This window comes from Oncorhynchus mykiss, chromosome 5, assembly GCF_057628025.1.
Source record: "Oncorhynchus mykiss isolate SJ-2025 chromosome 5, ASM5762802v1, whole genome shotgun sequence".
NCBI classification, from domain to species: Eukaryota; Metazoa; Chordata; class Actinopteri; order Salmoniformes; family Salmonidae; genus Oncorhynchus; species Oncorhynchus mykiss.
Genome location: NC_143026.1, coordinates 9373222 through 9397926, shown reverse-complemented (window position 1 = coordinate 9397926; position 24705 = coordinate 9373222). Strand labels below are relative to the sequence as shown.

At 42.2% G+C, this 24705-nt stretch overlaps 1 protein-coding gene across 2 annotated transcripts in view; it reads right to left on the bottom strand.

The window, feature by feature from the left end:
* The window catches only part of auh (AU RNA binding methylglutaconyl-CoA hydratase), a 50075-nt gene that overhangs the window by 17643 nt on the left and 7727 nt on the right, over positions 1–24705 (bottom strand). Inside the window, exons 6-7 of one of the 2 annotated variants that reach the window (XM_090233654.1) lie at positions 22818–22874; positions 530–727 (exon numbers count right to left, since the gene is read on the bottom strand). In XM_090233654.1, coding sequence (XP_090089780.1) covers positions 591–727; positions 22818–22874 — 194 coding nt within the window. In that variant the 3' untranslated portion in view covers positions 530–590. Of the gene's footprint in view, positions 1–529; positions 728–22817; positions 22875–24705 lie in introns of those variants that run through there. The other variant, XM_036976707.2, reaches the window with a different exon arrangement.

Here is a 24705-nt window from a genome sequence, read left to right as displayed (position 1 = left end):
CACCCAAATTATAGACTGTTCTCTCTGCTACCACACGGCAAGCAGTACCGGAGCGCCAAGTCTAGGACCAAAAGGCTCCTCAACAGCTTCTACCCTAAAGCTAGAAGACTGAACAATTCATAAAATCGCCAACCGGACAGTTTACATTGACCCCCCCCCCCTCCATTTTGTACACTGCTACTACTCTCTGTTTGTTTGTTACCTATGCATAGTCAACCCCAACTACATGTACAGATTACCTCAACTAGCCTGTACCACCGGTGCCCCCTGTATATAGCCTTGTTATTGTTATTTTTTATTTTAGTCTACTTGGTAAATATTTTCTTCTTCTTGAACAGCACTGTTGGTTAAGGGCTTGTCAGTAAAGCATTTCACGGTAAAGTCTACACTTGTTGTATTCGGCGCATGTGACAAAGTTTGATTTGAATACATTCAGGATACCAGTGTGTAGTATGGAAGGCTATTACAATACAGCTGGGTTATGATAGATGTCCCTTTCGATACAAAAGGTACCACAATTAGGTTAATACAGTGTTGTACGTCATTTTATTTGATTCATTTATCCAAATGCAATGGGAATATTGTTGTTTTCAGCCTTTTCCAGAAATGAGAATTAGACCAAAAATGAAAGCAAATGATCTGAGAATGGTGCTGGAAGGTTTGGTGCTGGATAATGGTGCTGGATATGGGTGCTGGATATTGGTGCTGGATAATGGTGCTGGACCATCTACCATAAAAAGACAAAAATGGGACAGTTTGATGAAAAAGCTTTAAATAAAAAGGTTCAAATCCAGGTCATGTGACAGGATTAACAAAACCAAACTGTTTAATGAACGAATAAAAACCATTAACATTTTGCATTAAGATAACCTTTAAGGGGGTTGTGAAGGATTTATTAGTTTATTTTGCAAGCACCAAAATCACACAGTTCGAACCAAAGACTTAAATCGTAACTGTTTGTTAATGATTTATATACTAGCCTATACTATTAACTAAAATATAACTGTCTAATAAAATGACTTACAATGACTTTACAACCCTCATTAAAGATGACCTTAATGTAAAGAGTTACCATAAAAACAGCACAGAAATGTAAAAGTAGATATCTAGGTTAATCCATCAATCAGGAAGTTACTGTAGCAAATGGTGTAGTAGTCTCAAATATCATAGTAGTGATGCAAGGGTATGCTAGCATTTGAGCAAGATCAAAATGAATAATAAATCAATTAGAGCTTGCGAGTGGCGCAGCGGTCTAAGTCACTGCATCTCAGTGCACGAGGCGTCACTACAGTCCCTGTAGTCGAATCCAGGCTGTATCACATCCGGCCGTGATTGGGAGTCCCATAGGAACGGTGCACAATTGGCCCAGCGTCGTACGGGTTTAGCAAAGGGAAGGCCGTCATTGTAAATAAGAATTTGTTCTTAACTGACTTGCCCGGTTAAATAAAAGGATGGGCCTCTACAAATTACAAAGTCATATTCACATGACATGGATAAATGTCAACCTCTTGTACACGGACAGTGGGTTTTCTGCATAGAAAAGGGTGTTTTTTCAGCTGCCTATATCCACACGGTAAAACAAGAAAACATTGAAAATAATTTGGGATGGGGAGCATCGCTGCACAGCTATTTTCAGATCTCTCCAGAGATGATCGATCGGGTTCAAGGCCGGGCTCTGGCTGGGCCACTCAACGACATTGCCAAATACAAGTGTGCCAAGCTTGCAGCGTCATACCCAACAAGACACAAGGCTGTAATCGCTGCCAAATGTGCTTCAACAAAGTACTGAGTAAAGGGGTCTGAATACTTATGTAAATGTGATTTCATTTTTTTTTTTTTTATTCATTTGCAAAACAAAATGTAAACCTGTTGTTTTTATTTTGTCATTATGGTCTATTGAGTGTAGATTGATGAGGGAAAAAAACTATTTAATCCATTTTAGAACAAGGCTCTAAAGTATCAAAATGTGGAAAAAGTCAAGGGGTCTGAATACTTTCTGAATGCACTGTACGTGTTCCATTCAGAGGGTGAATGGGCAAGATTAAATATTTAAGTGGCTTTGAACGGGGTATGGTAGTAGGTGCCAGGCGCTCCAGTTTGAGTGTGTCAATAACTGCAACACTGCTGAGTTTTTCACACTTAAAAGTTTCCTGTGTGTATCAACAATGGTCCACCATCCAAAGGACATCCAGCCAACTTGTGGGAAGCATTGGGGTCAACATGGACCAGCATCCCTGTGGAAAGCTTGACAGCTTGTAGAGTCCATGCCACAACAGATTGAGGTTGTTCTGAGCAAAAGTGGGTGCAACTCAATATTAGGAAGGTGTTCTTAATGTTTTGTACACTCAGTGTATTTTTAAATAAGATCTTTGAAAACTAACAATAAGTATTTTTGACATGGCATGGGGCCCCCAGTGATTTTGTTAGAATGTTTCAGTCACTCAGATAGCACAAGCCCAGCCAAAATGTGTAGAATTGAAGAATATATATTTTTTTATATATATATTTTTTTAATCTAAGCCCAAAAGCAAAATGTGTTAAATTTTTGGCTTTAAAACTTCAAAATGCTCTCTCCACATGCTCACACCCACAGCCAAGTCCCCCCTACGCCCACCACCCAAGCCCCACTTTGACCCCCCCCCCCCCCCCCCCCAAGAAACATCGCTGTATTGCAATCTTGAAAAGTAAATAGAATGCGATCTCTATTTCATTAGACACAAAACAAAAACCACATGGCTTTGGAAAGCAAACCATTCTAAATAAATTACAAAATACACTCCAAATTGTACAGAGCATGGTACAACACATGGTAACTTCCGGTAACTCCTTTGATTAATGCTTTATTAATGGTTTCAATAACCCATCACTTTCATGAGCATAATCTGTAAAAAAAATAAAATAATAATAATAATTTAAAAGTGAGCAATACAAACTTACACATCTAGGCTACATTTCACCTCTGAATTCCTCCTTTGTGGCCTACATAAAGTGTTGCCTACATGGGGCCATGTTTTTGTTGACAGCAACTGTGGAACTAAAACAAAACTTACTAAACAAAACTTACTTTACTGTAGCAGGATGCTTTGCGAGAGACTTGGCAGCAATGTCACGAACATGTACCTTGGCGCATGCTTGGAACTTTGTTCAGGGGAAAAATAGGGAGATATATATATATATATATATATAGTTACAGGCAGGGATCTACTTCTTGTGTTACCGTTGCTCATCACTAGGCAACAGGGCTCTACTGTGCTAGCCTATTTCAAGGCGCTCCATTCAACCTGGGTTTGTTAACATTTCTGCTCACACTGCTGTTGACAACATTTGCCATTATCCAGTTCATCAATTGAGTTCTATCTCAGTTGGCCCAGTTTTGAACTCTGACCGTGGCAAATGCGTAACTATGGTTCCGAAGCGTGCTCACAAACAAGAGAAACATTTTTTATTATCTGCACCAAACAAATACTTATATTCCTACACTGTCTCTCTGTTTACTGTAGGTCAAAGAGGAGGGGGGGGGGGGGGGGAGCAAACCCCATGCCACTATGCTACTGAGTTACCTGATACAGTGCTTTTAGATATGCTTATATAATGTCCTGTCTGTTATCCCCACAGGGTTGCTGGACATTAATAATGGGCCTGTGATATTAAAAACGCCTACTTCTGAGACAAAGAGGCTCTTTTAAAAGGATCTGGGCCAAGCACTGACTGTTATGAGGAGACCTGGAACTGGGTCAGTGGAGTCATGCAGATACACTATGTGGTACTTCACAGATACAGTATGTGGTACTTCACAGATACAGTATGTGGTACTTCACAGATACAGTATGTTGTACTTCACAGATACAGTATGTTGTACTTCACAGATACAGTATGTTGTACTTCACAGATACAGTATGTTGTACTTCACAGATACAGTATGTTGTACTTTATAGATACAGTATGTGGTACTTCACAGATACAGTATGTTGCACTTCACAGCACGTGGTACATGTTGGCACACTTTATGATTGGGAGCAAAACATGTCATAACACCATGTTCTCAGTATTGGTGTCTGGTATTTATATATTAAATATGCATCCCAAATGGCACTCTATTCCTGGGTCAAAAGCAGTGCACTATATAGGGACCATTTGGGATTCAACCACAGTCTTCATAGAGGTACCAGATGACAAGGAATGAAAAAGGGAATAAGTATTCTCAGGTTTGAACAATACTTCCAAGTGCACTTTTTAAAAATCTCTACAGAAAACTTTGAACCCGGTTACTAAGTGTGCTTTCAAAAAAGCGAAATTGGAACTGTGTGAAAGGCAAATTGAATAGACAACCCTTTGAACAACTAGCTGTATTAAAATATTTCACTGCAGCAATTTTTCGCTGCTCGCTCTAACCTTTTGGTCACCCTTTCTAAAATAAACTAAATGGGGATGAGGTTGTCATTAGTACAGAGGAAATTCAGATTTCTCAGAAATGGTGAATTACCTTTTTTTGAAATAAAAGAAAAGCTTCTTTGGCAATGTCAAGAAATTAATAACAAGGTAGAATGTTTTCTGTCCAATTTGCATCCTGGCAACCACTACATCCTGAGAGGAGTAAAGCACATCCTGAATTCTTAGAATCAGAGCTGATGCAAACACCATCATCACAGGAAATCACTGTTGATATAAAATGAAGATTGTAACATTCACAGTTGAGTAATACTTAAACAGAAGGACTACGTAAGATTCATTACACCTTCATTACGCATCAAAGTCTTTCAGAATTAGGCCTAATTCTGGTATGACACAACATACTTACCAAACAATAAGAAGGCATTAATACTTTCTATTATTATTTGTTATTAGATTTGTCAGGATCCCAATTAGCCGACGCCAATGGCGACAGGTAGTCTGACACATAACGAAAATGTCAATTAGTTTACTAGGCTGTAAACTAATTGAAATCATAAAATGATGGCATTGCAGTCCAGACTTTAGTCAAAGCACGGTATGCATTGATCCACGTAGAGCTCACTTGGAAACCAGCAGACTATGAGGCAAACAAATTTGGAAAATCCCTAGTCATGGCCATGCCAAACAAATGAGCTTTCATTTCTTTTCCCGTAAATCCTAACTGGTTTTCTCATTAAAGAACATGCCAAGATTCTGTGTAAGGATACTGTATTCTTAGAATTTAGGTGTGTCATAGTTGGTAAAAGTTTGCCCGGGACACGGCTGCATCCCAAAAGACACCATATTTCCAACATACTGGTGACCAACACTTTTACTCTAATAGGGCTCTGGTCAAAAGTAAGGCACTATATAGGGAAAAGGGTGCCAAATAGTGCACAGGAACCACACTTCCCTGAGTATTTCGGAAATCCCCTCAGATGACAAGGGCACTTATTATTTTAATATCAATGTCTTTATTATCTCATTATCAATATCTTTACCATCTCATTATCAATGTCTTTATTATCTCATTATCAATATCTTTACCCTCTCATTATCAATGTCTTTATTATCAACGTATTATTAACAGCGTCTTATTAACCGTGTCTTTTTTTAACCGTGTCTTATTAAACCGCGTCTTATTACCCATGTCTTATTACCCGCGTATTATTAACAGCGTCTTATTATCGTCTATATTAGCAACGTCTTTATTAACGTCTTATTATCTCATTACCAATGTCTATATTATCAACATCTTATTAATTATGTCTATATTATCAACATCTTATTAATTATAACGTCTTATTATCCACATCGTATTATCCACGTCGTATTATCCACGTCGTATTATCCACGTCGTCTTATCCACGTCGTATTATCCACGTCGTAGTTATCCACGTCGTATTATCCACGTCGTATTAACCACGTCGTATTAACCACGTCGTATTATCCACGTGGTATTATCCACGTGGTATTATCCACGTGGTATTATCCACGTCGTATTAACCACGTCGTATTAACCACGTCGTATTAACCACGTCGTATTAACCACGTCTTATTAACCACGTCTTATTAACCACGTCTTATTAACCACGTCGTATTATGCGTGTCTTATTATGCGCGTCTTATTATGCGCGTATTATTAACCACGTCTTATTATCCATGGCTTTATTGTCTGTGTCTTATTATCCACGTCTTTATTGTCCGTGTCTTATTATCCACCTCTTTATTATCCACGTATTAACGTCTTATTACCCACGTCTTAACGTCTTATTATCAACATCTTATTATCGTCTTTATTAACAACGTCTTATCTCATTACCAATGTCTATATTATCAACATCTTATTAATTATGTCTATATTATCAACATCTTATTAATTATAACGTCTTATTATCCACGTCGTATTATCCACGTCGTATTATCCACGTCGTATTAACCACGTCGTATTAACCACGTCGTATTAACCACGTCGTATTAACCACGTCGTATTAACCACGTCTTATTAACCACGTCTTATTATGCGTGTCTTATTATGCGCGTCTTATTATGCGCGTCTTATTATGCGCGTCTTATTATCTGTGGCTTTATTGTCTGTGTCTTATTATCCACGTCTTTATTGTCCGTGTCTTATTATCCACCTCTTTATTATCCACGTATTAACGTCTTATTACCCACGTCTTAACGTCTTATTATCAACATCTTATTATCGTCTTTATTAACAACGTCTTATCTCATTACCAATGTCTATATTATCAACATCTTATTAATTATGTCTATATTATCAACATCTTATTAATTATGTCTATATTATCAGCATCTTATTAATTATGTCTATATTATCAACATCTTATTAATTATGTCTATATTATCAACATCTTATTAATTATGTCTATATCATCGACATCTTATTAATTATGTCTATATCATCGTCATCTTATTAATTATGTCTATATCATCAACATCTTATTAATTATGTCTATTTTCAGCATCTTATTAATTATGTCTATATCATCAACATCTTTAATATCAATGTCTTTATTATCAACGTCGGCAGGTGGCCTACTGGTTGCCCGTTTGAATCCTCAACCTAACAAGGTGAAAAATCGGTCGTTCTGCCCTTGAGCAAAGCAGTTAACCCCCCACAACAATAGCTCCCAGTGTGGTAGCAAGGCAGTTAAACCCCCACAACAATAGCTCCCAGTGTGGTAGCAAGGCAGTTAAACCCCCACAACAACAACTCCCAGTGTGGTAGCAAGGCAGTTAAACCCCCACAACAACAGCTCCCAGTGTGGTAGCAAGGCAGTTAAACCCCCACAACAACAGCTCCCAGTGTGGTAGCAAGGCAGTTAACCCCCCACAGCAACAGCTCCCAGTGTGGTAGCAAGGCAGTTAACCCCCCACAACAACAGCTCCCAGTGTGGTAGCAAGGCAGTTAACCCCCCACAACAACAGCTCCCAGTGTGGTAGCAAGGCAGATAACCCCCGATAACAACAGCTCCCAGTGTGGTAGCAAGGCAGTTAAACCCCCACAACAACAGCTCCCAGTGTGGTAGCAAGGCAGTTAAACCCCCACAACAACAGCTCCCAGTGTGGTAGCAAGGCAGTTAACCCCCCACAACAACAGCTCCCAGTGTGGTAGCAAGGCAGATAACCCCCGATAACAACAGCTCCCAGTGTGGTAGCAAGGCAGTTAAACCCCCACAACAACAGCTCCCAGTGTGGTAGCAAGGCAGTTAAACCCCCACAACAACAGCTCCCAGTGTGGTAGCAAGGCAGTTAAACCCCCACAACAACAGCTCCCAGTGTGGTAGCAAGGCAGTTAAACCCCCACAACAACAGCTCCCAGTGTGGTAGCAAGGCAGTTAACCCCCCACAACAACAGCTCCCAGTGTGGTAGCAAGGCAGTTAAACCCCCACAACAACAGCTCCCAGTGTGGTAGCAAGGCAGATAACCCCTGATAACAACAGCTCCCAGTGTGGTAGCAAGGCAGTTAACCCCCCACAACAACAGCTCCCAGTGTGGTAGCAAGGCAGTTAAACCCCCACAACAACAGCTCCCAGTGTGGTAGCAAGGCAGATAACCCCCTGATAACAACAGCTCCCAGTGTGGTAGCAAGGCAGATAACCCCTGATAACAACAGCTCCCAGTGTGGTAGCAAGGCAGATAACCCCTGATAACAACAGCTCCCAGTGTGGTAGCAAGGCAGATAACCCCCTGATAACAACAGCTCCCAGTGTGGTAGCAAGGCAGATAACCCCTGGTAACAACAGCTCCCCGTGTGGTAGCAAGGCAGTTAACCCCTGATAACAACAGCTCCCAGTGTGGTAGCAAGGCAGATAACCCCTGATAACAACAGCTCCCAGTGTGGTAGCAAGGCAGATAACCCCTGATAACAACAGCTCCCAGTGTGGTAGCAAGGCAGATAACCCCTGATAACAACAGCTCCCAGGCATATCGACATCATTAAAAATAAAGTACAAAGAAAACAAGCAATATCTGAAATTCTTTCATTATACAGACAGACCCACGGAGTGCTCAGTTGCACTTAATGTGTTAATTCACCTTCCTTCCTTATAGATTCCCTCAAATACAAAACAATACATGGGGAATATACTTTAGATGGGGGCATTATAAACTACAACAATACACATTTCCAATACAACAATGTGGAAAGAATACAACTTCTGTATTGTTCAAGGAGCGTTATTCAATCCAAACAGCTTGGACAGCCCTCGACTTTTAACCCCAGCATAATCCACCTGAGCTCGGATAACACATCACCTTTAAGATCCCCCTGGGATGCCTGGAGCTCCCTGACCCCTTCCTGACCCCTTCCAGGAACTGCACCTCACATGTCAAGGCATCCATCAACCATCAACCTCTAAGACACGCTGTCACCTGATAGGTCAGGTCTGAGTGTGAAAACAAGGTCTCTGTACAGACCGCTCTCTGGCCTTGGCGTTGAATGCTGAATCACTGAAAATGACTCAGTCGGCTGCCAAAGGGTTTGCCAGGGAGCTAAGGGTTTCAACGTAGGGAACTTTGGAAGGGCAAAGGGAGAATGGCATGCACATGACCTTTTAAGGTTTTGTTTCGTGTTTATAGTTGGAGAGAAACATTATTTTGATTATATCCCGTTCGTAACAACTGAGTGAGCGGATTAGCAAATGACTGAAAGTGACGTGCATTTAAGGCTTGGAATACTCTCTACAATAGCAATGGCCTACACAGCGAGGTTTTACATTCTAGCTGTTATTTCATTGTATACAACAGTAATTCAGTTCACGGGTTAACCACTTACTTTCCAAATACCAAACATCACAGGTTAGCAGGTGAAACAACCACTCTTTGTTCTATGTTCTGGCTATACAGGTAGGTGTTCAAACACTTATATACAGCTACTGCCAAGATAAAGGACACACTTGAGTAAATGCAGGGTACAAAGTATATTGAAAGCAGGTGCTTCTACATAGGTGTTGTGTGTGTGTGTGTGTGTGTGTGTGTGTGTGTGTGTGTGTGTGTGTGTGTGTGTGTGTGTGTGTGTGTGTGTGTGTGTGCACGTATGTCTCAGACACCAGATCTCAACCCAATTGAACACTTATGTCAGATTCTGGAGCGGTGCCTAAGACAGTTGTAGTTGTCCAAGCACCATCATCAAAACACCAAATGATGGAATTTCTCGTGGAAGAATGATGTCACATCCCTCCCATAGAGTTCCAGACACTTGTAGAATCTATGTAAAGACGCATAGAAGCAGTTCTGGCTCATGGTGGCCTAACACCCTATTAAGACACTTTATGTTGGTACTTACCGGTAGTCGTTAGTAGTAAAATATCACATTTGTTATACTACAATTGGGTGTCTCCTCACATAGGGAACCACAGTCAGGCACTAAGTGAAACACTATTCCCATTAGGATCACATAGAGAGATAATGACAAGCCTTGGTTACTGTAAACAACAACAGTTCAGAGGACTGGGGTTGTGTTCAATAGGAACTAAATGGAAGCCAACAGGCCAAAACGTAGAGGGACCAGTGGTGTAGTGCCATTTCTTCAGGTGCCAAGCGGTTTTTAAAAAATGACATCATTTCTCAATCAAAGTTGCAATGCAATGTCTGTCTATACATACACATATCGGCTCACGGAAATGTTTCTATTTTTAATACCATTTAAATTAGATCTAATTTCAAAATAGTCCATCATCACTGTCAATCGTGAATTATATTTATTCACGTTTTACGTGAGCTGCATCTGCGCATACCAACCCATCTGATCACAATCAGTTTTGTGGGAATACGCAGATCTACTGATGTGAAACTACTGTTTCATGAGCAAATTTTATGAGAAGATGGGGTTATAGCCTACCTGTATTTTCTTTCAATAACAATCGATGGCGATCAAACATTTCAGTAGAAAAGCCAACGATAAAGGTTTGAACTGATTTTTTTGTGTTTATGTAGATGCACTTGATTCAGACATACTCCGCCTACCCGGTAGACCGGGAGATCTGTGGTGCGCCTAATGCTCTGGCCAATCAGATAGCTCAAATCACTGTGTATACAGTTTCCACAACCACAAGCAAAGTTTGATACTAAGTTACGTGGGTAGCAGGTAGCCTCGTGGTTAGAGTGTTAGATTAGTAACCGAAAGGTTGCAAGATCGAATCCCCGAGCTAACAAGGTAAAAATCTGTCGTTCTGCCTCTGAACAAGGCAGTTCATTTGTTCTTAACTGACTGGCCTAGTTTAAAAAAAAAAAAGGACAAATACATTTTTTTTAAAAACGTGAGATTCATAACTTAAAACCTTGACCAGAGAGAAACTGTCAAAGATTACAGCAAAGAGCTGCTGTTTTTACAAGTGAATTCATGTCTAAGTTTGTATTCAGCACTGTCAAGACTGTCTTTATTCAAAACTATTACAAAACTCCTCCGTACACTTCCACTGGCCCTGCAACAAACGAGTAGCCAAGTGTATCGATAGCCCTGCCTTTTATTATTATTAGCAGCTCGTCTACTTTAATATCGAGGAATATTTCACTTTCTCTGATCATAGGAACAACATGAATTTGTGCACGAGGCAGATGCGGTGCGATTCAGGGTTCGCCATCACGTGGAAGACGGTGTCTCCTCTCTCTGGTCAGTCTCACCGGAGGAAAGGAAGGAGAAAGCAGGGACCGTGTGAGGCAGACCCTCTGCTGCTCGCTTCCTCCCTCCTCTGAGACGAATGCCGTGTTAAAAACAACTGGGAAATCTCTGACTTCCGACTTCAGTGCGTTCGAGACAACTGGGACCTCTGGAAGAAAATAAAAATAGAGATCTGACTGGGAAAAATAGTTTCGAATGGTCATCCAACTCGGAAACTTTTTTTATATTTTTCTAGAGCTCTGACTTTCTGACCATTAGATCATTGACGTCATGTTTTGATCTTGTTTTGTCCGAATTCCTAGTTGTCTTGAAAGCACCATGACTATCAGATGTAGGTGCCATCAGGCCAGTAAAATAGAAAAGCTAATTATTTGCAAATTATTTCAATGTATGCTCAGCTGTACCTCACAAGTGCTACACCAACTGATATATTTTGTTATCAAAGCTAGCGTTTTAAATATAATATCGCCTGAGAAGAAAAGAAAAGAATGGCAGGCCAGGCATGTAGCCAATATGCTGTGGTAATGTACTAGGCCCACTACATAAACCTCATTTTTATTAAGTTAATGTTACAAGTTTAAAAAATAATCTGAGCTGTAGATCTCAGCTTGCTTTTTGACTGAGAAAGTGATCCTGACTCAGAAAAGGTTGGTGACCACTGGACTAGCCTGTTGATTTTTGGCTTCTGTCACTCGCTGAGGAGAGAGAGCGGCATCAGTCAAAGGTCCCTTTGTTTTTAAGACATACAAAGCCCTCAGAAGATGGCAGTGAATGTGCTTGCTGGGTGCCAATGGAGTCAAAAGTCTAATGGATTCAAAAGTTAGCTATCTAACTGGTGGTTCTAACTGGTGATTCTAACTGGTGATTCTAATCGGTGGTTCTAACTGGTGATTCTAATCGGTGGTTCTAACTGGTGATTCTAATCGGTGGTTCTAACTGGTGATTCTAATCAGTGGTTCTAATAGGTGGTTCTAACCTAACTGGTGGTGGCCTCTGGGCCGGTGTTTTCTCATGTCCTAAATCTAGATCTGTGTGTCAGTGTATATCTTCTTCCGTTATTAAGCTTCAGCTGATTATAAATAGAGACTACAACTCGTTCATTTTTATAATAAAACACACAAAACAGAGAGCAATGAAAATAGCTCTAACTCATCTCGCATTCAAGTGTGCTCCATTTCCTTAGTGAGGAAGTAACTGGGCTACACTCTGACTGGGGCTACACTCTGACTGGGGCTACACTCTGACTGGGGCTACACTCTGACTGGGGTTACACTCTGACCGGGGCTACACTCTGACCGGGGCTACACTCTGACCGGGGCTACACTCTGACCGGGGCTACACTCTGACCGGGGCTACACTCTGACCGGGGCTACACTCTGACCGGGGCTACACTCTGACCGGGGCTACACTCTGACCGGGGCTACACTCTGACTGGGGCTAGACTCTGACTGGGGCTACACTCTGACTGGGGCTACACTCTGACTGGGGCTACACTCTGACTGGGGCTACACTCTGACTGGGGCTACACTCTGACTGGGGCTACACTCTGACTGGGGCTACACTCTGACTGGGGCTAAAAATGAAGACACAAAATATGGTTACATCCTTAATGACTATTTACAGACAGCGCACACCCACAACCACCCACCCACCCACACACACACCCACCCACACCAGGGTTTCCGTTAGCCGGTAATCAACGGCTTTTATCAACAACAAAAAAATCTGAAAACCTGTTTGAAACCTGAATGTCTTACTTCAGGTTTTACCTTGAAAATCCAACCATAGAAGCATTATAAAGACTTCAAAGTTTGGGGAAGCATATAATGTATTCTAGCTACGATTTCTAGCGATTTACGTGCCAGTTATGATTTTCATGTGCACATGTGGAACAGTTTAATTTCAATAATTATGTTTTTGTTTCTCAAAATCACGTGGTTAATCATACTGTATAAATCTTAATGAAAACGGTACAAATATAAAAGTAAAAACTCAACTAAATCGAGAACACCAGCAAATGGACACAGTGATACACCGTGATCATTGGCCTCTGCTATATGGACACAGTGATACACTGTGATCATTGGCCTCTGCTATATGGACACAGTGATACACCGTGATCATTGGCCTCTGCTATATGGACACCGTGATCATTGGCCTCTGCTATATGGACACAGTGATACACTGTGATCATTGGCCTCTGCTATATGGACACAGTGATACACTGTGATCATTGGCCTCTGCTATATGGACACAGTGATACACTGTGATCATTGGCCTCTGCTATATGGACACAGTGATACACCGTGATCATTGGCCTCTGCTATATGGACACCGTGATCATTGGCCTCTGCTATATGGACACAGTGATCATTGGCCTCTGCTATATGGACACAGTGATACACCGTGATCATTGGCCTCTGCTATATGGACACAGTGATACACCGTGATCATTGGCCTCTGCTATATGGACACCGTGATCATTGGCCTCTGCTATATGGACACAGTGATACACCGTGATCATTGGCCTCTGCTATATGGACACAGTGATACACAGTGATCATTGGCCTCTGCTTTATGGACACAGTGATACACAGTGATCATTGGCCTCTGCTATATGGACACAGTGATACACAGTGATCATTGGCCTCTGCTATATGGACACAGTGATACACCGTGATCATTGGCCTCTGCTATATGGACACAGTGATACACTGTGATCATTGGCCTCTGCTATATGGACACAGTGATACACCGTGATCATTGGCCTCTGCTATATGGACACCGTGATCATTGGCCTCTGCTATATGGACACAGTGATACACCGTCATCATTGGCCTCTGCTATATGGACACAGTGATACACCGTGATCATTGGCCTCTGCTTTATGGACACAGTGATACACCGTGATCATTGGCCTCTGCTATATGGACACAGTGATACACTGTGATCATTGGCCTCTGCTATATGGACACAGTGATACACCGTGATCATTGGCCTCTGCTATATGGACACAGTGATACACCGTGATCATTGGCCTCTGCTATATGGACACAGTGATACACCGTGATCATTGGCCTCTGCTTTATGGACACAGTGATACACCGTGATCATTGGCCTCTGCTATATGGACACAGTGATACACTGTGATCATTGGCCTCTGCTATATGGACACAGTGATACACCGTGATCATTGGCCTCTGCTATATGGACACAGTGATACACCGTGATCATTGGCCTCTGCTATATGGACACAGTGATACACCGTGATCATTGGCCTCTGCTATATGGACACAGTGATACACAGTGATCATTGGCCTCTGCTATATGGACACAGTGATACACAGTGATCATTGGCCTCTGCTATATGGACACAGTGATCATTGGCCTCTGCTATATGGACACAGTGATACACCGTCATCATTGGCCTCTGCTATATGGACACAGTGATACACCGTGATCATTGGCCTCTGCTATATGGACACAGTGATACACAGTGATCATTGGCCTCTGCTATATAGACACAGTGATACACCGTGATCATTGGCCTCTGCTATATAGACACAGTGATACACAGTGATCATTGGCCTCTGCTATATGGACACAGTGATCATTGGCCTCTGCTATATGGACACAGTGATAAACCGTGATCATTGGCAGATAAATAGCCTAAACGAGCACATGGAACTCTGAGATGGCCAATGCAGCCGTTGACCTATAACTTCCATTGTCAACCAAGTAAAAAGACATAAAGCCGACAAATAAAAACAGTAGAAAATATACTGATTAAAATGCAGGTTCATTCAATCACATGAATCTCTCTACAAGCCTGTCTGTCTGCCCTTCTATCTGTCTTGACTTGAGCTACTGCTAGTGAAGCGCAACATTGTATCAAATCAATCAACTGGATCCAGCCAAAAGCTGTCTCTAGCGAACTTGCAACATTGTATAAACTAGTCTATTCCAGAGGTATATTTGCCAGTGAGCTTAGGGACAGACAGCTATTTTTGAGCAAGGAAAATATATTTTAAGATGTTTCTACTGGATATATGGAATCATCAGATAATGATATTTTGCTCTTTTACATGAGGCTTGGTGATTATCGAGGGGGAGATTGTTGAAAATACTTTTCAAATAGGACTATTGTGAGGAACTATAAGGCTATCATTCGCAATAGATACGTTGTTGACTTACTGTGTGAGGTGAAGGAAAAAAAATGACTGAGAAGCAGAGCTTATTAGTGGTGGACGAGGTGAGTTAAGACAATCAGACATCCCCAATGGACACTTCCTTACATTTATGAGCAGCAGGTCAGGTAGGCTATGTCTATATGTGCTCAGGTGTGCACGCACCCTCAACTTTAACAGACAAACCTGACCCACGATCATTACACACAAGCCATAAGACTCCTGAACATATCGTCAAATGGTTACCCAGACAATTTGCATTTAAAAAAAAGTGAACAATTCAGACGGGCATGTACATGTGCTTTCTTAAGCAGGGGTACGTACGTACACTTATTTCCCTCATTAAAATGCCAATCAATTTATAAAATTTTTGACATGCGTTTTCTGGATTTTTGTTGTTGTTATCCTGTCTCTCACTGTTCAAATAAACCTACCATTAAAATTATAGACTGATCATTTCTTTGTCAGTGGGCAAACGTACAAAATCAGCAGGGGATCAAATACTTTTCCCCCTCAATGTATGCATAGATGAAAACAACAGAGAGTAGCAGCGGTGAAAAGGGATGGGGGGGATGGGGGGGGGGGGGCAATGCAAATAGTCTGGTTTGCCATTAGATGTTCAGGAGTCTTATGGCTTGGGGATAGACGCTGTTTAGAGGCCTCTTGGACCTAGACTTGGCGCTGCGGTACCGCTTGCCGTGCGGTAGCACAGAGAACAGTCTATGACTAGAGTGGCTAGAGTCTTTGACAATTTTTTGGGCCTTCCTCTGATACCGCCTGGTATAGAGGTCCTAGATGGCAGGAAGCTTGGCCCAAGTGATGTACTGGGCCATTCGCACTACCCTCTTTAGTGCCTTGTGGTTGGAGGCCGAGCAGTTGCCATACCAGGCAGTGATGCAACCGGTCAGGATGCTCTCGATGGTGCAGCTGTAGAACCTTTTGAGGATCTGAGGACGCATGCCAAATCTTTTCAGTCTCCTGAAGGGGAATAGGTTTTGTCGTGCCCTCTTCACGACTGTCTTGGTGTGCTTGGACCATGTTAGTTTGTTGGTAATGTGGACACCGAGGAACTTGAAGCTCTCAACCTGCTCCACTGCAGCCCCGTCGATGAGATTGGGGGCGTGCTTGGTCCACTTTTTCCTGTAGTCCACAATCATCTCCTTTGTCTTGATCACGTTGAGGGAGAGATTGTTGTCCTGGCATCACATGGCCAGGTCTCTGACCACCTCCCTATAGGCTGTCTCGTCATTGTCGGTGATCAGGCCTACCACTATTGTGTCATCTGCAAATTTAATGGTGGTGTTGGAGTCGTGCCTGGCTGTATAGTCAAGAGTGAACAAGGAGTACACGAGGGGACTGAGCACGCACCCCTGAGGGGCCCCCGTGTTGAGGATCAGTGTGGCGGATGTGTTGTTACCTACCCTTACCACCTGGGGGTGGCCCGTCAGGAAGTTCAGGATTCAGTTGCAGAGGGAGGTGTTTAGTCCCAGGGTTGTTAGCTTATTGACGAGCTAAAAAGGGCAATATGGTGTTGAACGCTGAGCTGTAGTTAATGAATAGCATTCTCACATACAGTGGGGAGAACAAGAATTTGACACACTGCGGATTTTGCAGGTTTTCCTACTTACAAAGCATGTAGCGGTCTGTCATTTTTATCATAGGTACACTTCAACTGTGAGAGACGGAATCTAAAACAAAACCCAGAAAATCACATTGTAAGGATTTTTAAGTAATTAATTTGCATTTTATTGTATGACATAAGTATTTGATCACCTACCAACCAGTAAGAAATCCGGCTCTCACAGACCTGTTAGTTTTTCTTTAAGAAGCCCTCCTGTTCTCCACTCATTACCTGTGTTAACTGCACCGGTTCAACTCATTACCTGTATAAAAGACACCTGTCCACACACTCAATCAAACAGACTCCAACCTCTCCACAATGGCCAAGACCAGAGAGCTGTGTAAGGACATCAGGGATAAAATTGTAGACCTGCACAAGGCTGAGATGGGCTACAGGACAATAGGCAAGCAGCTTGGTGAGAAGGCAACAACTGTTGGCGCAATTATTAGAAAATGGAAGAAGTTCAAGATGACGGTCAATCACCCTCAGTCTGGGGCTCCATGCAAGATCTCCTCTCGTGGGGCATCAATGATCATGAGGAAGGTGAGGGATCAGCCCAGAACTACACGGCAGGACCTGGTCAATGACCTGAAGAGAGCTTGGACCACAGTATCAAAGAAAACCATTAGTAACACACTACGCCGTCATGGATTAAAATCCTACAGCACACGCAAGGTCCCCCTGCTCAAGCCAGTGCATGTCCAGGCCCGTCTGAAGTTTGCCAATGACCATCTGGATGATCCAGAGGAGGAATAGTAGACGGTCATGTAGTCTGATGAGACAAAAATAGAGCTTTTTGTTATAAACTCCACTCGCCGTGTTTGGAGGAAGAAGAAGGATGAGTACAACCCCAAGAACACCATCCCAACCGTGAAGCATGGAGGTGGAAACATCATTCTTTGGGGAGGCTTTTCCGCAAAAGGGACAGGACGACTGCACCGTAGTGAGGGAAGGATGGATGGGGCCATGTATCGCGAGATCTTGGCCAACAACCTCCTTCCCTCAGTAAGAGCATTGAAGATGGGTCGTGGCTGGGTCTTCCAGCATGACAAACACACAGCCAGGGCAACTAAGGAGTGGCTCCGTAAGAAGCATCTCAAGGTCCTGGAGTGGCCTAGCCAGTCTCCAGACATGAACCCAATAGAAAATCTTTGGAGGGAGCTGAAAGTCCGTATTGCCCAGCGACAGCCCCGAAACCTGAAGGATCTGGAGAAGGTCTGTATGGAGGAGTGGGCCAAAATCCCTGCTGCAGTGTATGCAAACCTGGTCAAGAACTACAGGAAACGAATGATCTCTGTAATTGCAAACAAAGGTTTCTGTACCAAATATTAAGTTCTGCTTTTCTGATGTATCAAATACTTATGTCATGCAATAAAATGAAAATGAATTACTTAAAAATCATACAATGTGATTTTCTGGATTTTTGTTTTAGATTCCGTCTCTCACAGTTGAAGTGTACCTATGAGGGAGATTTTCCTCTCTGTTACGTACCGTTCACATCAGGTGCAGTGTTTAGAATGTTGTTATCTCGCAAAACTACATTTTGGCAAACGTTTGAAAATGATGTTTTATTTGATTACAGGAGTTGCATGGTATGTTAAGATGAATGCTAATTATTTACGCACCGGTACATTTCTGAAAACAGCCAGTAAATTAAAATCTTCCCCCACATTTTTCTCATGGAAATTCTCACACAACACACAGACAGCTCACACACAAAGAGAGAGACAGCGCACTCCCAGACGGACAGGTTGGAGGGCCAGTGGTCAGACATAGGGGGCCAGACATTTCCGTGGGTAACTGCAACAGCCCTTCAGATAGACGCCGCTTAATAACAGGCCAGTGAGTAAATGTCTTCCAGGGCACAGGACGACACGCCTGCCAGACAAAAACTGTATCCTGCTGACGTCTCCCCTGCCACCCCACCCCCACATTTCCAGGGAGTGCGGCGGCAGCGGTGAATAAATCTCCAAAGACTTGGACGGGTGCCAAGGATTTGGTGACCTATTTTCAACCAGGTGGAGCGCTCTCTCTCTCTCTCTGTCTGTCTTTCTCTCTCTCTCTCTCCCCCCCCTCTCTCTCTTCCCCCTCTCTCTCTCTCTCTCTTCCCCCCCTCTCTCTCCCCCTCTCTCTCTCTCCCTCTCTCTTCCCCCCCCTCTCTCTCTCCCTCTCTCTTCCCCCCCTCTCTCTCTCTCCCCCCCCCTTCCCCCCCTCTCTCTCTCTCCCCCCCCTCTCTCTCTCTCCCCCCCCCCTCTCTCTCTCTCCCCCCCCCCTCTCTCTCTCTCTTCCCCCCCCTCTTCTCTCTCTCTCTTCCCCCCCTCTTCTCTCTCTCTCTTCCCCCCCTCTCTCTCTCTCTTTCCCTCTCTCTCTCCCCCCTCTCTCTCCCTCCCATCCTCTCTCTCTCTCCCCCTCTCCTTCTCTCCGGCCTAGATAAGAATATCTCGCGCTCAAATTTCAATAGAGACCGAACAGATTTAAAAATAAATAAATAAAGGCATTTGGGTGCATTAGTGAAACCTCATTAGAAGACAGGCAGTCTTCTCTGATCCGCAGCTTGGTCACGGGTCTATTCAGCTGTTGTAGTGAAGCTTTGGGCCCGTATAAAATCTATGTTGCGGAAAACACGAACGGAATCACAGAATCCAGACATTAAAATGGAATTCAACAATTTACAAAAATGTGTTGATATCAACAAAATGTATTGAATTTAGAAGGAACTCAACTAAATGTATTGAACTTCATAGACAATTATTTAATTTGGCCAAGTTAATCATAAGACATGAACAAATTTGCATCAGTGATTGGTATTTTCCTGCAACTTTCTTAAAGGGCACAGGAATTCCCGTCAGTGTGTGTTGCGAGGCGCAGGTATGTCTAGTCTACACTTTGTGTAGCCATTAGCAATAATGCTAACGATAACTGTCTGCTAGTAGATGGAAAGGCTTTCCCAAAAACCTTTTCAATTAAATGTTAACTACAAAGTAGCCTATGCCTTACCTTGCAGAATTAAATTATGAGTATTGGCATCCTTCCAGTGGACATTTGTTTTGCAAACTCTGCAATCCCATGAGCACTAAAGAAACACCACCAAAACAATGGTTGGTCTGCACTTGCATTAAAAAGGTAACTACCCCCCAAAATTCAGAGAAAATGTACTTGATACGATTGTGATGTGTTGTTATCTCACCTAGCAATTTTAAAATGAATGCACTAATTGTAAAATCACTCTGGATGTATGCATAAGAGCCTCTGCTAAATTACTAAAATGTTTTTAAAAAATCTACATTTCTTAGATTTTTTTCCCCGGAGTTAAAAAAAAGTGGTCTACTGAAGTGGGTTAATGTTGTGGACTTAAAAAATACATTTTTGTTGTTTTTCTATTTCAAAAAGTGTGATTTTGAAAGCAAAAATCTGGAGAGAAAAAATGGAAAACTGAAACCTGGAAAAACTAAATGGAAAAAACTACTTTTGTGAAAATGTTGGTGGTAAATAATAAAATGACAGCTTCTACAGGGCTCTAGAATCTCCTTTCAGCCTGATGGAGAGGGAGGGAGGATAGTGTTTAATAATGTCCCAATTATCTCTCCTTCCTCCATGAGTGTGCACTTGTTCCATTCCCTTCACTGAATTTAAAGGAAATGACATGTGTCAGAAATACGGTGGAAACACTCCCACTAGCCTCTGGCTACACCAATCCAACGCAAGTGCACACTTCAGGAGAAAGGAGATATGATTGGGACACACCCTTGGACTGACTTCCTTCAGTTTCTCAGCTGTGGATACTGGAGAACCTCAAGAGCTCTTAATTTAGAGGACCTTTCATCCCCCCCCACACTCCAAAAAAGAATCCCCAAATAATCCTTAGAACATTATTTTTAAGGGGAAGTGATAGGTAAAATGTTAAACGATGCCCAGCGAGAAGGCAGAGGTTATTTACACGAGGTTTAAGTAAATAGTGCAACAATGAGATGCAAATCACCAGCTGTCTTCCTAAAGTTCATTTGGGTTTGAATCCGTCGACATCAAATCTGTTATTTTGGGAAACATTCGATGCTGCAAGAGCTTATCCGTGGACACGATTGATACTGTAATGAAAACAAATCACTAGTAAAACTTCAATGATACATTTTAGAACCATTGACAGTTCATTAGGTCAATCCTCAATAGTCAAATTTGACTTTAAAAATAATGAAACGTGTGACAACTGTGGCTGTCAAATATCCCACAAAAATAAAAAAAGTGTGAGGAGAGGATCAGCAGAGAGAGAAATTGTTTTTCGGAGAGGCAGCCAGCGAAATGTCAAGAGCTAAATCCCTTAGGCCTTGCGAGAGACGAAGACAAAGGGCACCTGAATCCCTGGATGAGACTGAACAGAGACGGACAAAGGTCTGACATCAACCCTGATGAATCGTACAGCAATGGGCTGGTGGTGCCTCAGAAATGACTGACATACTCTATGTAATGTAGAACACCTGTCAGAACACCTGTCCGAACAGAATTCACACCGACAGACAAATGTACATCTCTGTGACAGATAGGTCCAACATGGTGCTCCATACATTTGAGTGAGAGAAATGTCATTGGTGGCACATTGGTGGTGGGGGGGGGGGGTATCTGGATAGACAACAAGTTGTCTTTTTAAAAAAAAAACACATTGATGAGTTAACTATTAATCTGAGAATAAAAAGGGACTTCTATAAAAACAAGAAAGATAGAAACAGGTCAAGCCTCTCGCTCAATAGTAGAACGAGGATCATTCAGTCGACTTTCGTACTGGTCCTAGACTACGGCGACATCATCTATATGAACGCAGCTGTCACTTCATTAAAGCCGTTAGATGCAGTCTCCCATAGAGAGCTACGTTTCATTATGCTCGACAGGTTTAGCAGTCTACACATCTTCAGAATTCTCTCCATTCCCCTTTGGGTGGCTGTGCAGCTAATAGCTATAAACAGACACAAGACCTCTGTAGATGCCTCTCAACTCTTAAGACTGGAGAGAAGTAAGCTGGTTTTATTAAACAATCATTGGAGGGGGTTCAACACCAGTGTAGCTCAATCAGACATGGATTGACCTAGTTCCCTACTGTGACCTCCCTTATAACTACTCATCAATTCATGTTGCAAATATGGCACACTTATATTGGTTAAGTGATGTCCAAAGAGTTTGGGTAGCATACTGTATGTGCCATAAAAACTGTTGAGGAATATGTGCTAGAATGAGTCAGTGTAAGCTTCTCCTAATAAAAGGCTGACCCACAGCAGGTCAAGGTTGTGTACATTTGTAGGCGAACAAATGAGAAGTGTGTTCCTTCCTGGTTACAATTGATGATAAAAAGGCAGGAAACAAACAGGCATTTTTCCACATACATGGCTAGGACACAAGGATACATCTCTCTCCCTTGCTTACATATCGGAGCAGCTTTTCTTTTAGGTTAGACAGAGACACAGACACTGTCTTAAGCTTTGATTTTCTTGCCACATTAAACAATTCTGCAACCAAAATATATCTCTGTGTACATTGTCATGCGCTGCACCATTTTATCCAAATTGACCCAGTCAACCTCATATCTGGTCAACATTTGAGAGTTGGTACACCAGGGATACTAAATAAAGAACCCTCAGGGATTCTGGGAAAGAAAAAGGCCATGTGGCCCATCGACGTAGGACGTGTTAACAGCCAAGAGAGAGAATGTCGCCACACGTCACGCCTGGACAAATGCCGCAATTTATTTCAAACAACAACATGCACTTGAGATTGACATTTCTTAGAAATACAAAACTGTGTAATTTAGAAAGTGGTTGTATATTCACCATATCGCTTGTGATCAAATTTGAAAGGTAAGCATTTTTGGTTTGATTGTCAATTTCACGAATTGTAGTCTTAGCACACAAAGGCCCAACAGCACTCTAGGAAATTAAACCTTACCTGCTCCTGGAATGATGGCGAGTTTTGTTTCAGTCAGGCCGAGCTTTGCATTGTTAGCTACAGAAAAAGGGAAATGTGACAGTCAGAATATCTGGAATCAATCAGTTCTAGACAAACATCTTTGATCCATTTCCTTTCAATAGAAAGGGAATTCCAGCATCGGCTCAGAGCAAACTAACAAATCCAACATGTCTTGGCTTGAATATGTATATTTAGAGGGACTTATCCTTAAGCAATAAGGCCTGAGGGGGTGTGGTATATGGCCAATATACCACGGCTAAGGGCTGTTCTTCGGCGCTACGCAACGCGTGGTATGGCTTATTGCCATAATAAACTGGTTACTAACATAATTAGAGCAGTAAAAATACATGTTTTGTCATACCCGTGGTATATGGTCTGATATACCATGGCTGTCGGCCAATCAGCATCCAGGGCTCGAACCACCCAGTTTTGAATAGTCAGTAACTTATAAAGTGAATCCATTGCAGGAAGGTAAGCCTGTTCATGTCCTGCCAATAAATATTGAATGAATAATGCAGAAACAAAGTGCTCTGTTTTCTTTATTTCACCAGTTGACGTGTCCTGGGGTAAAGAATATTTTGGGGAGTCCCTGGGTCGAGCACCCGATTCCCCTTTTAGTTTCAAGCTGGGCTGAAGCGTGTTTGGGTATGCTTTCTTACCATTGCAGGTGTTGTTTAAAAACAAGGGAAATATGGAAAGATTTTAAGTCTAGTTGGTTGTTTGCGAAAACAAGGGAAACAAGAGAGAGGGTGTAAGTTGCTCTCCATCCCTACATAGGGTGTGAAATGTGAGTGACTTTTTTTTTGTTGTAAGGATGCACAATATATTCATATCGGTAACAGACGGCAATGGTTAAAAACATAACTACCATGCCGTTGATGCACCCTTATTTTTGGTGTTTACCTTTTGGCTTACAGGCCACAGAACTGCTGCAGGTATCTTTAATGTAAATAAAGGAGGGACTTATACATTCTAGGTTGTAAAATGTTTTCTGCACCCACCCAGGCACCAAGAACCACACAGCTACTGAGTCGGCCCTCACAAAATACTTTAGTTTCATCCCTCACTAACAACAATGACAACCACTATGGCTGTCGACAGTTGATTCATTCAGAGAGGACTCTTCAGTCACTCAAGTCTGACATGCATGATCACATCCAATCATCATGATCACATCCAATCATCATGATCACATCCAATCATCATGATCACATCCAATCATCATGATCACATCCAATCATCATGATCACATCCAATCATCATGATCACATCCAATCATCATGATCGCATCCAATCATCATGATCGCATCCAATCATCATGATCGCATCCAATCATCATGATCACATCCAATCATCATGATGATCACATCCAATCTGTGGTGCTATGATGCCATGAAACTTTAAAGCCACTTTCATCTGCGAACACATCCCCCTCCCCCCATCCAATCCGATGCTTAAAATAGATGCTAATAAACTCATCAGAGAACATGTGTGAAAGAATAGGGAATATCGCAGCTCTCTCGTACGGGGAGGGGAGTGACGTGCTAGAAACAAGGAACAGATTTAATTCTGAGGCTGAGGAAAAACATTGCACATGCTGACAGCTGTTACTTGGTAATTTTTGAAGATGGAGCGTTGATTCGCTCCAGCGAATGGAAGCCGTGTGCATCTCAATAGAAGGGACTTGTAAACGCTTGACGAGGACAACAACATGTACGTTCAACAACAATTTGATCAAATACAGTGATGTTTTAGATAGGCATTCATCTTACAAATATCATAACGCTAAATCAAATTATACTAATTTCATCAGTAAATGAATCAACCAACTGCCATAGTCTAATCTCTCAATGTGGGGAAACAAAAT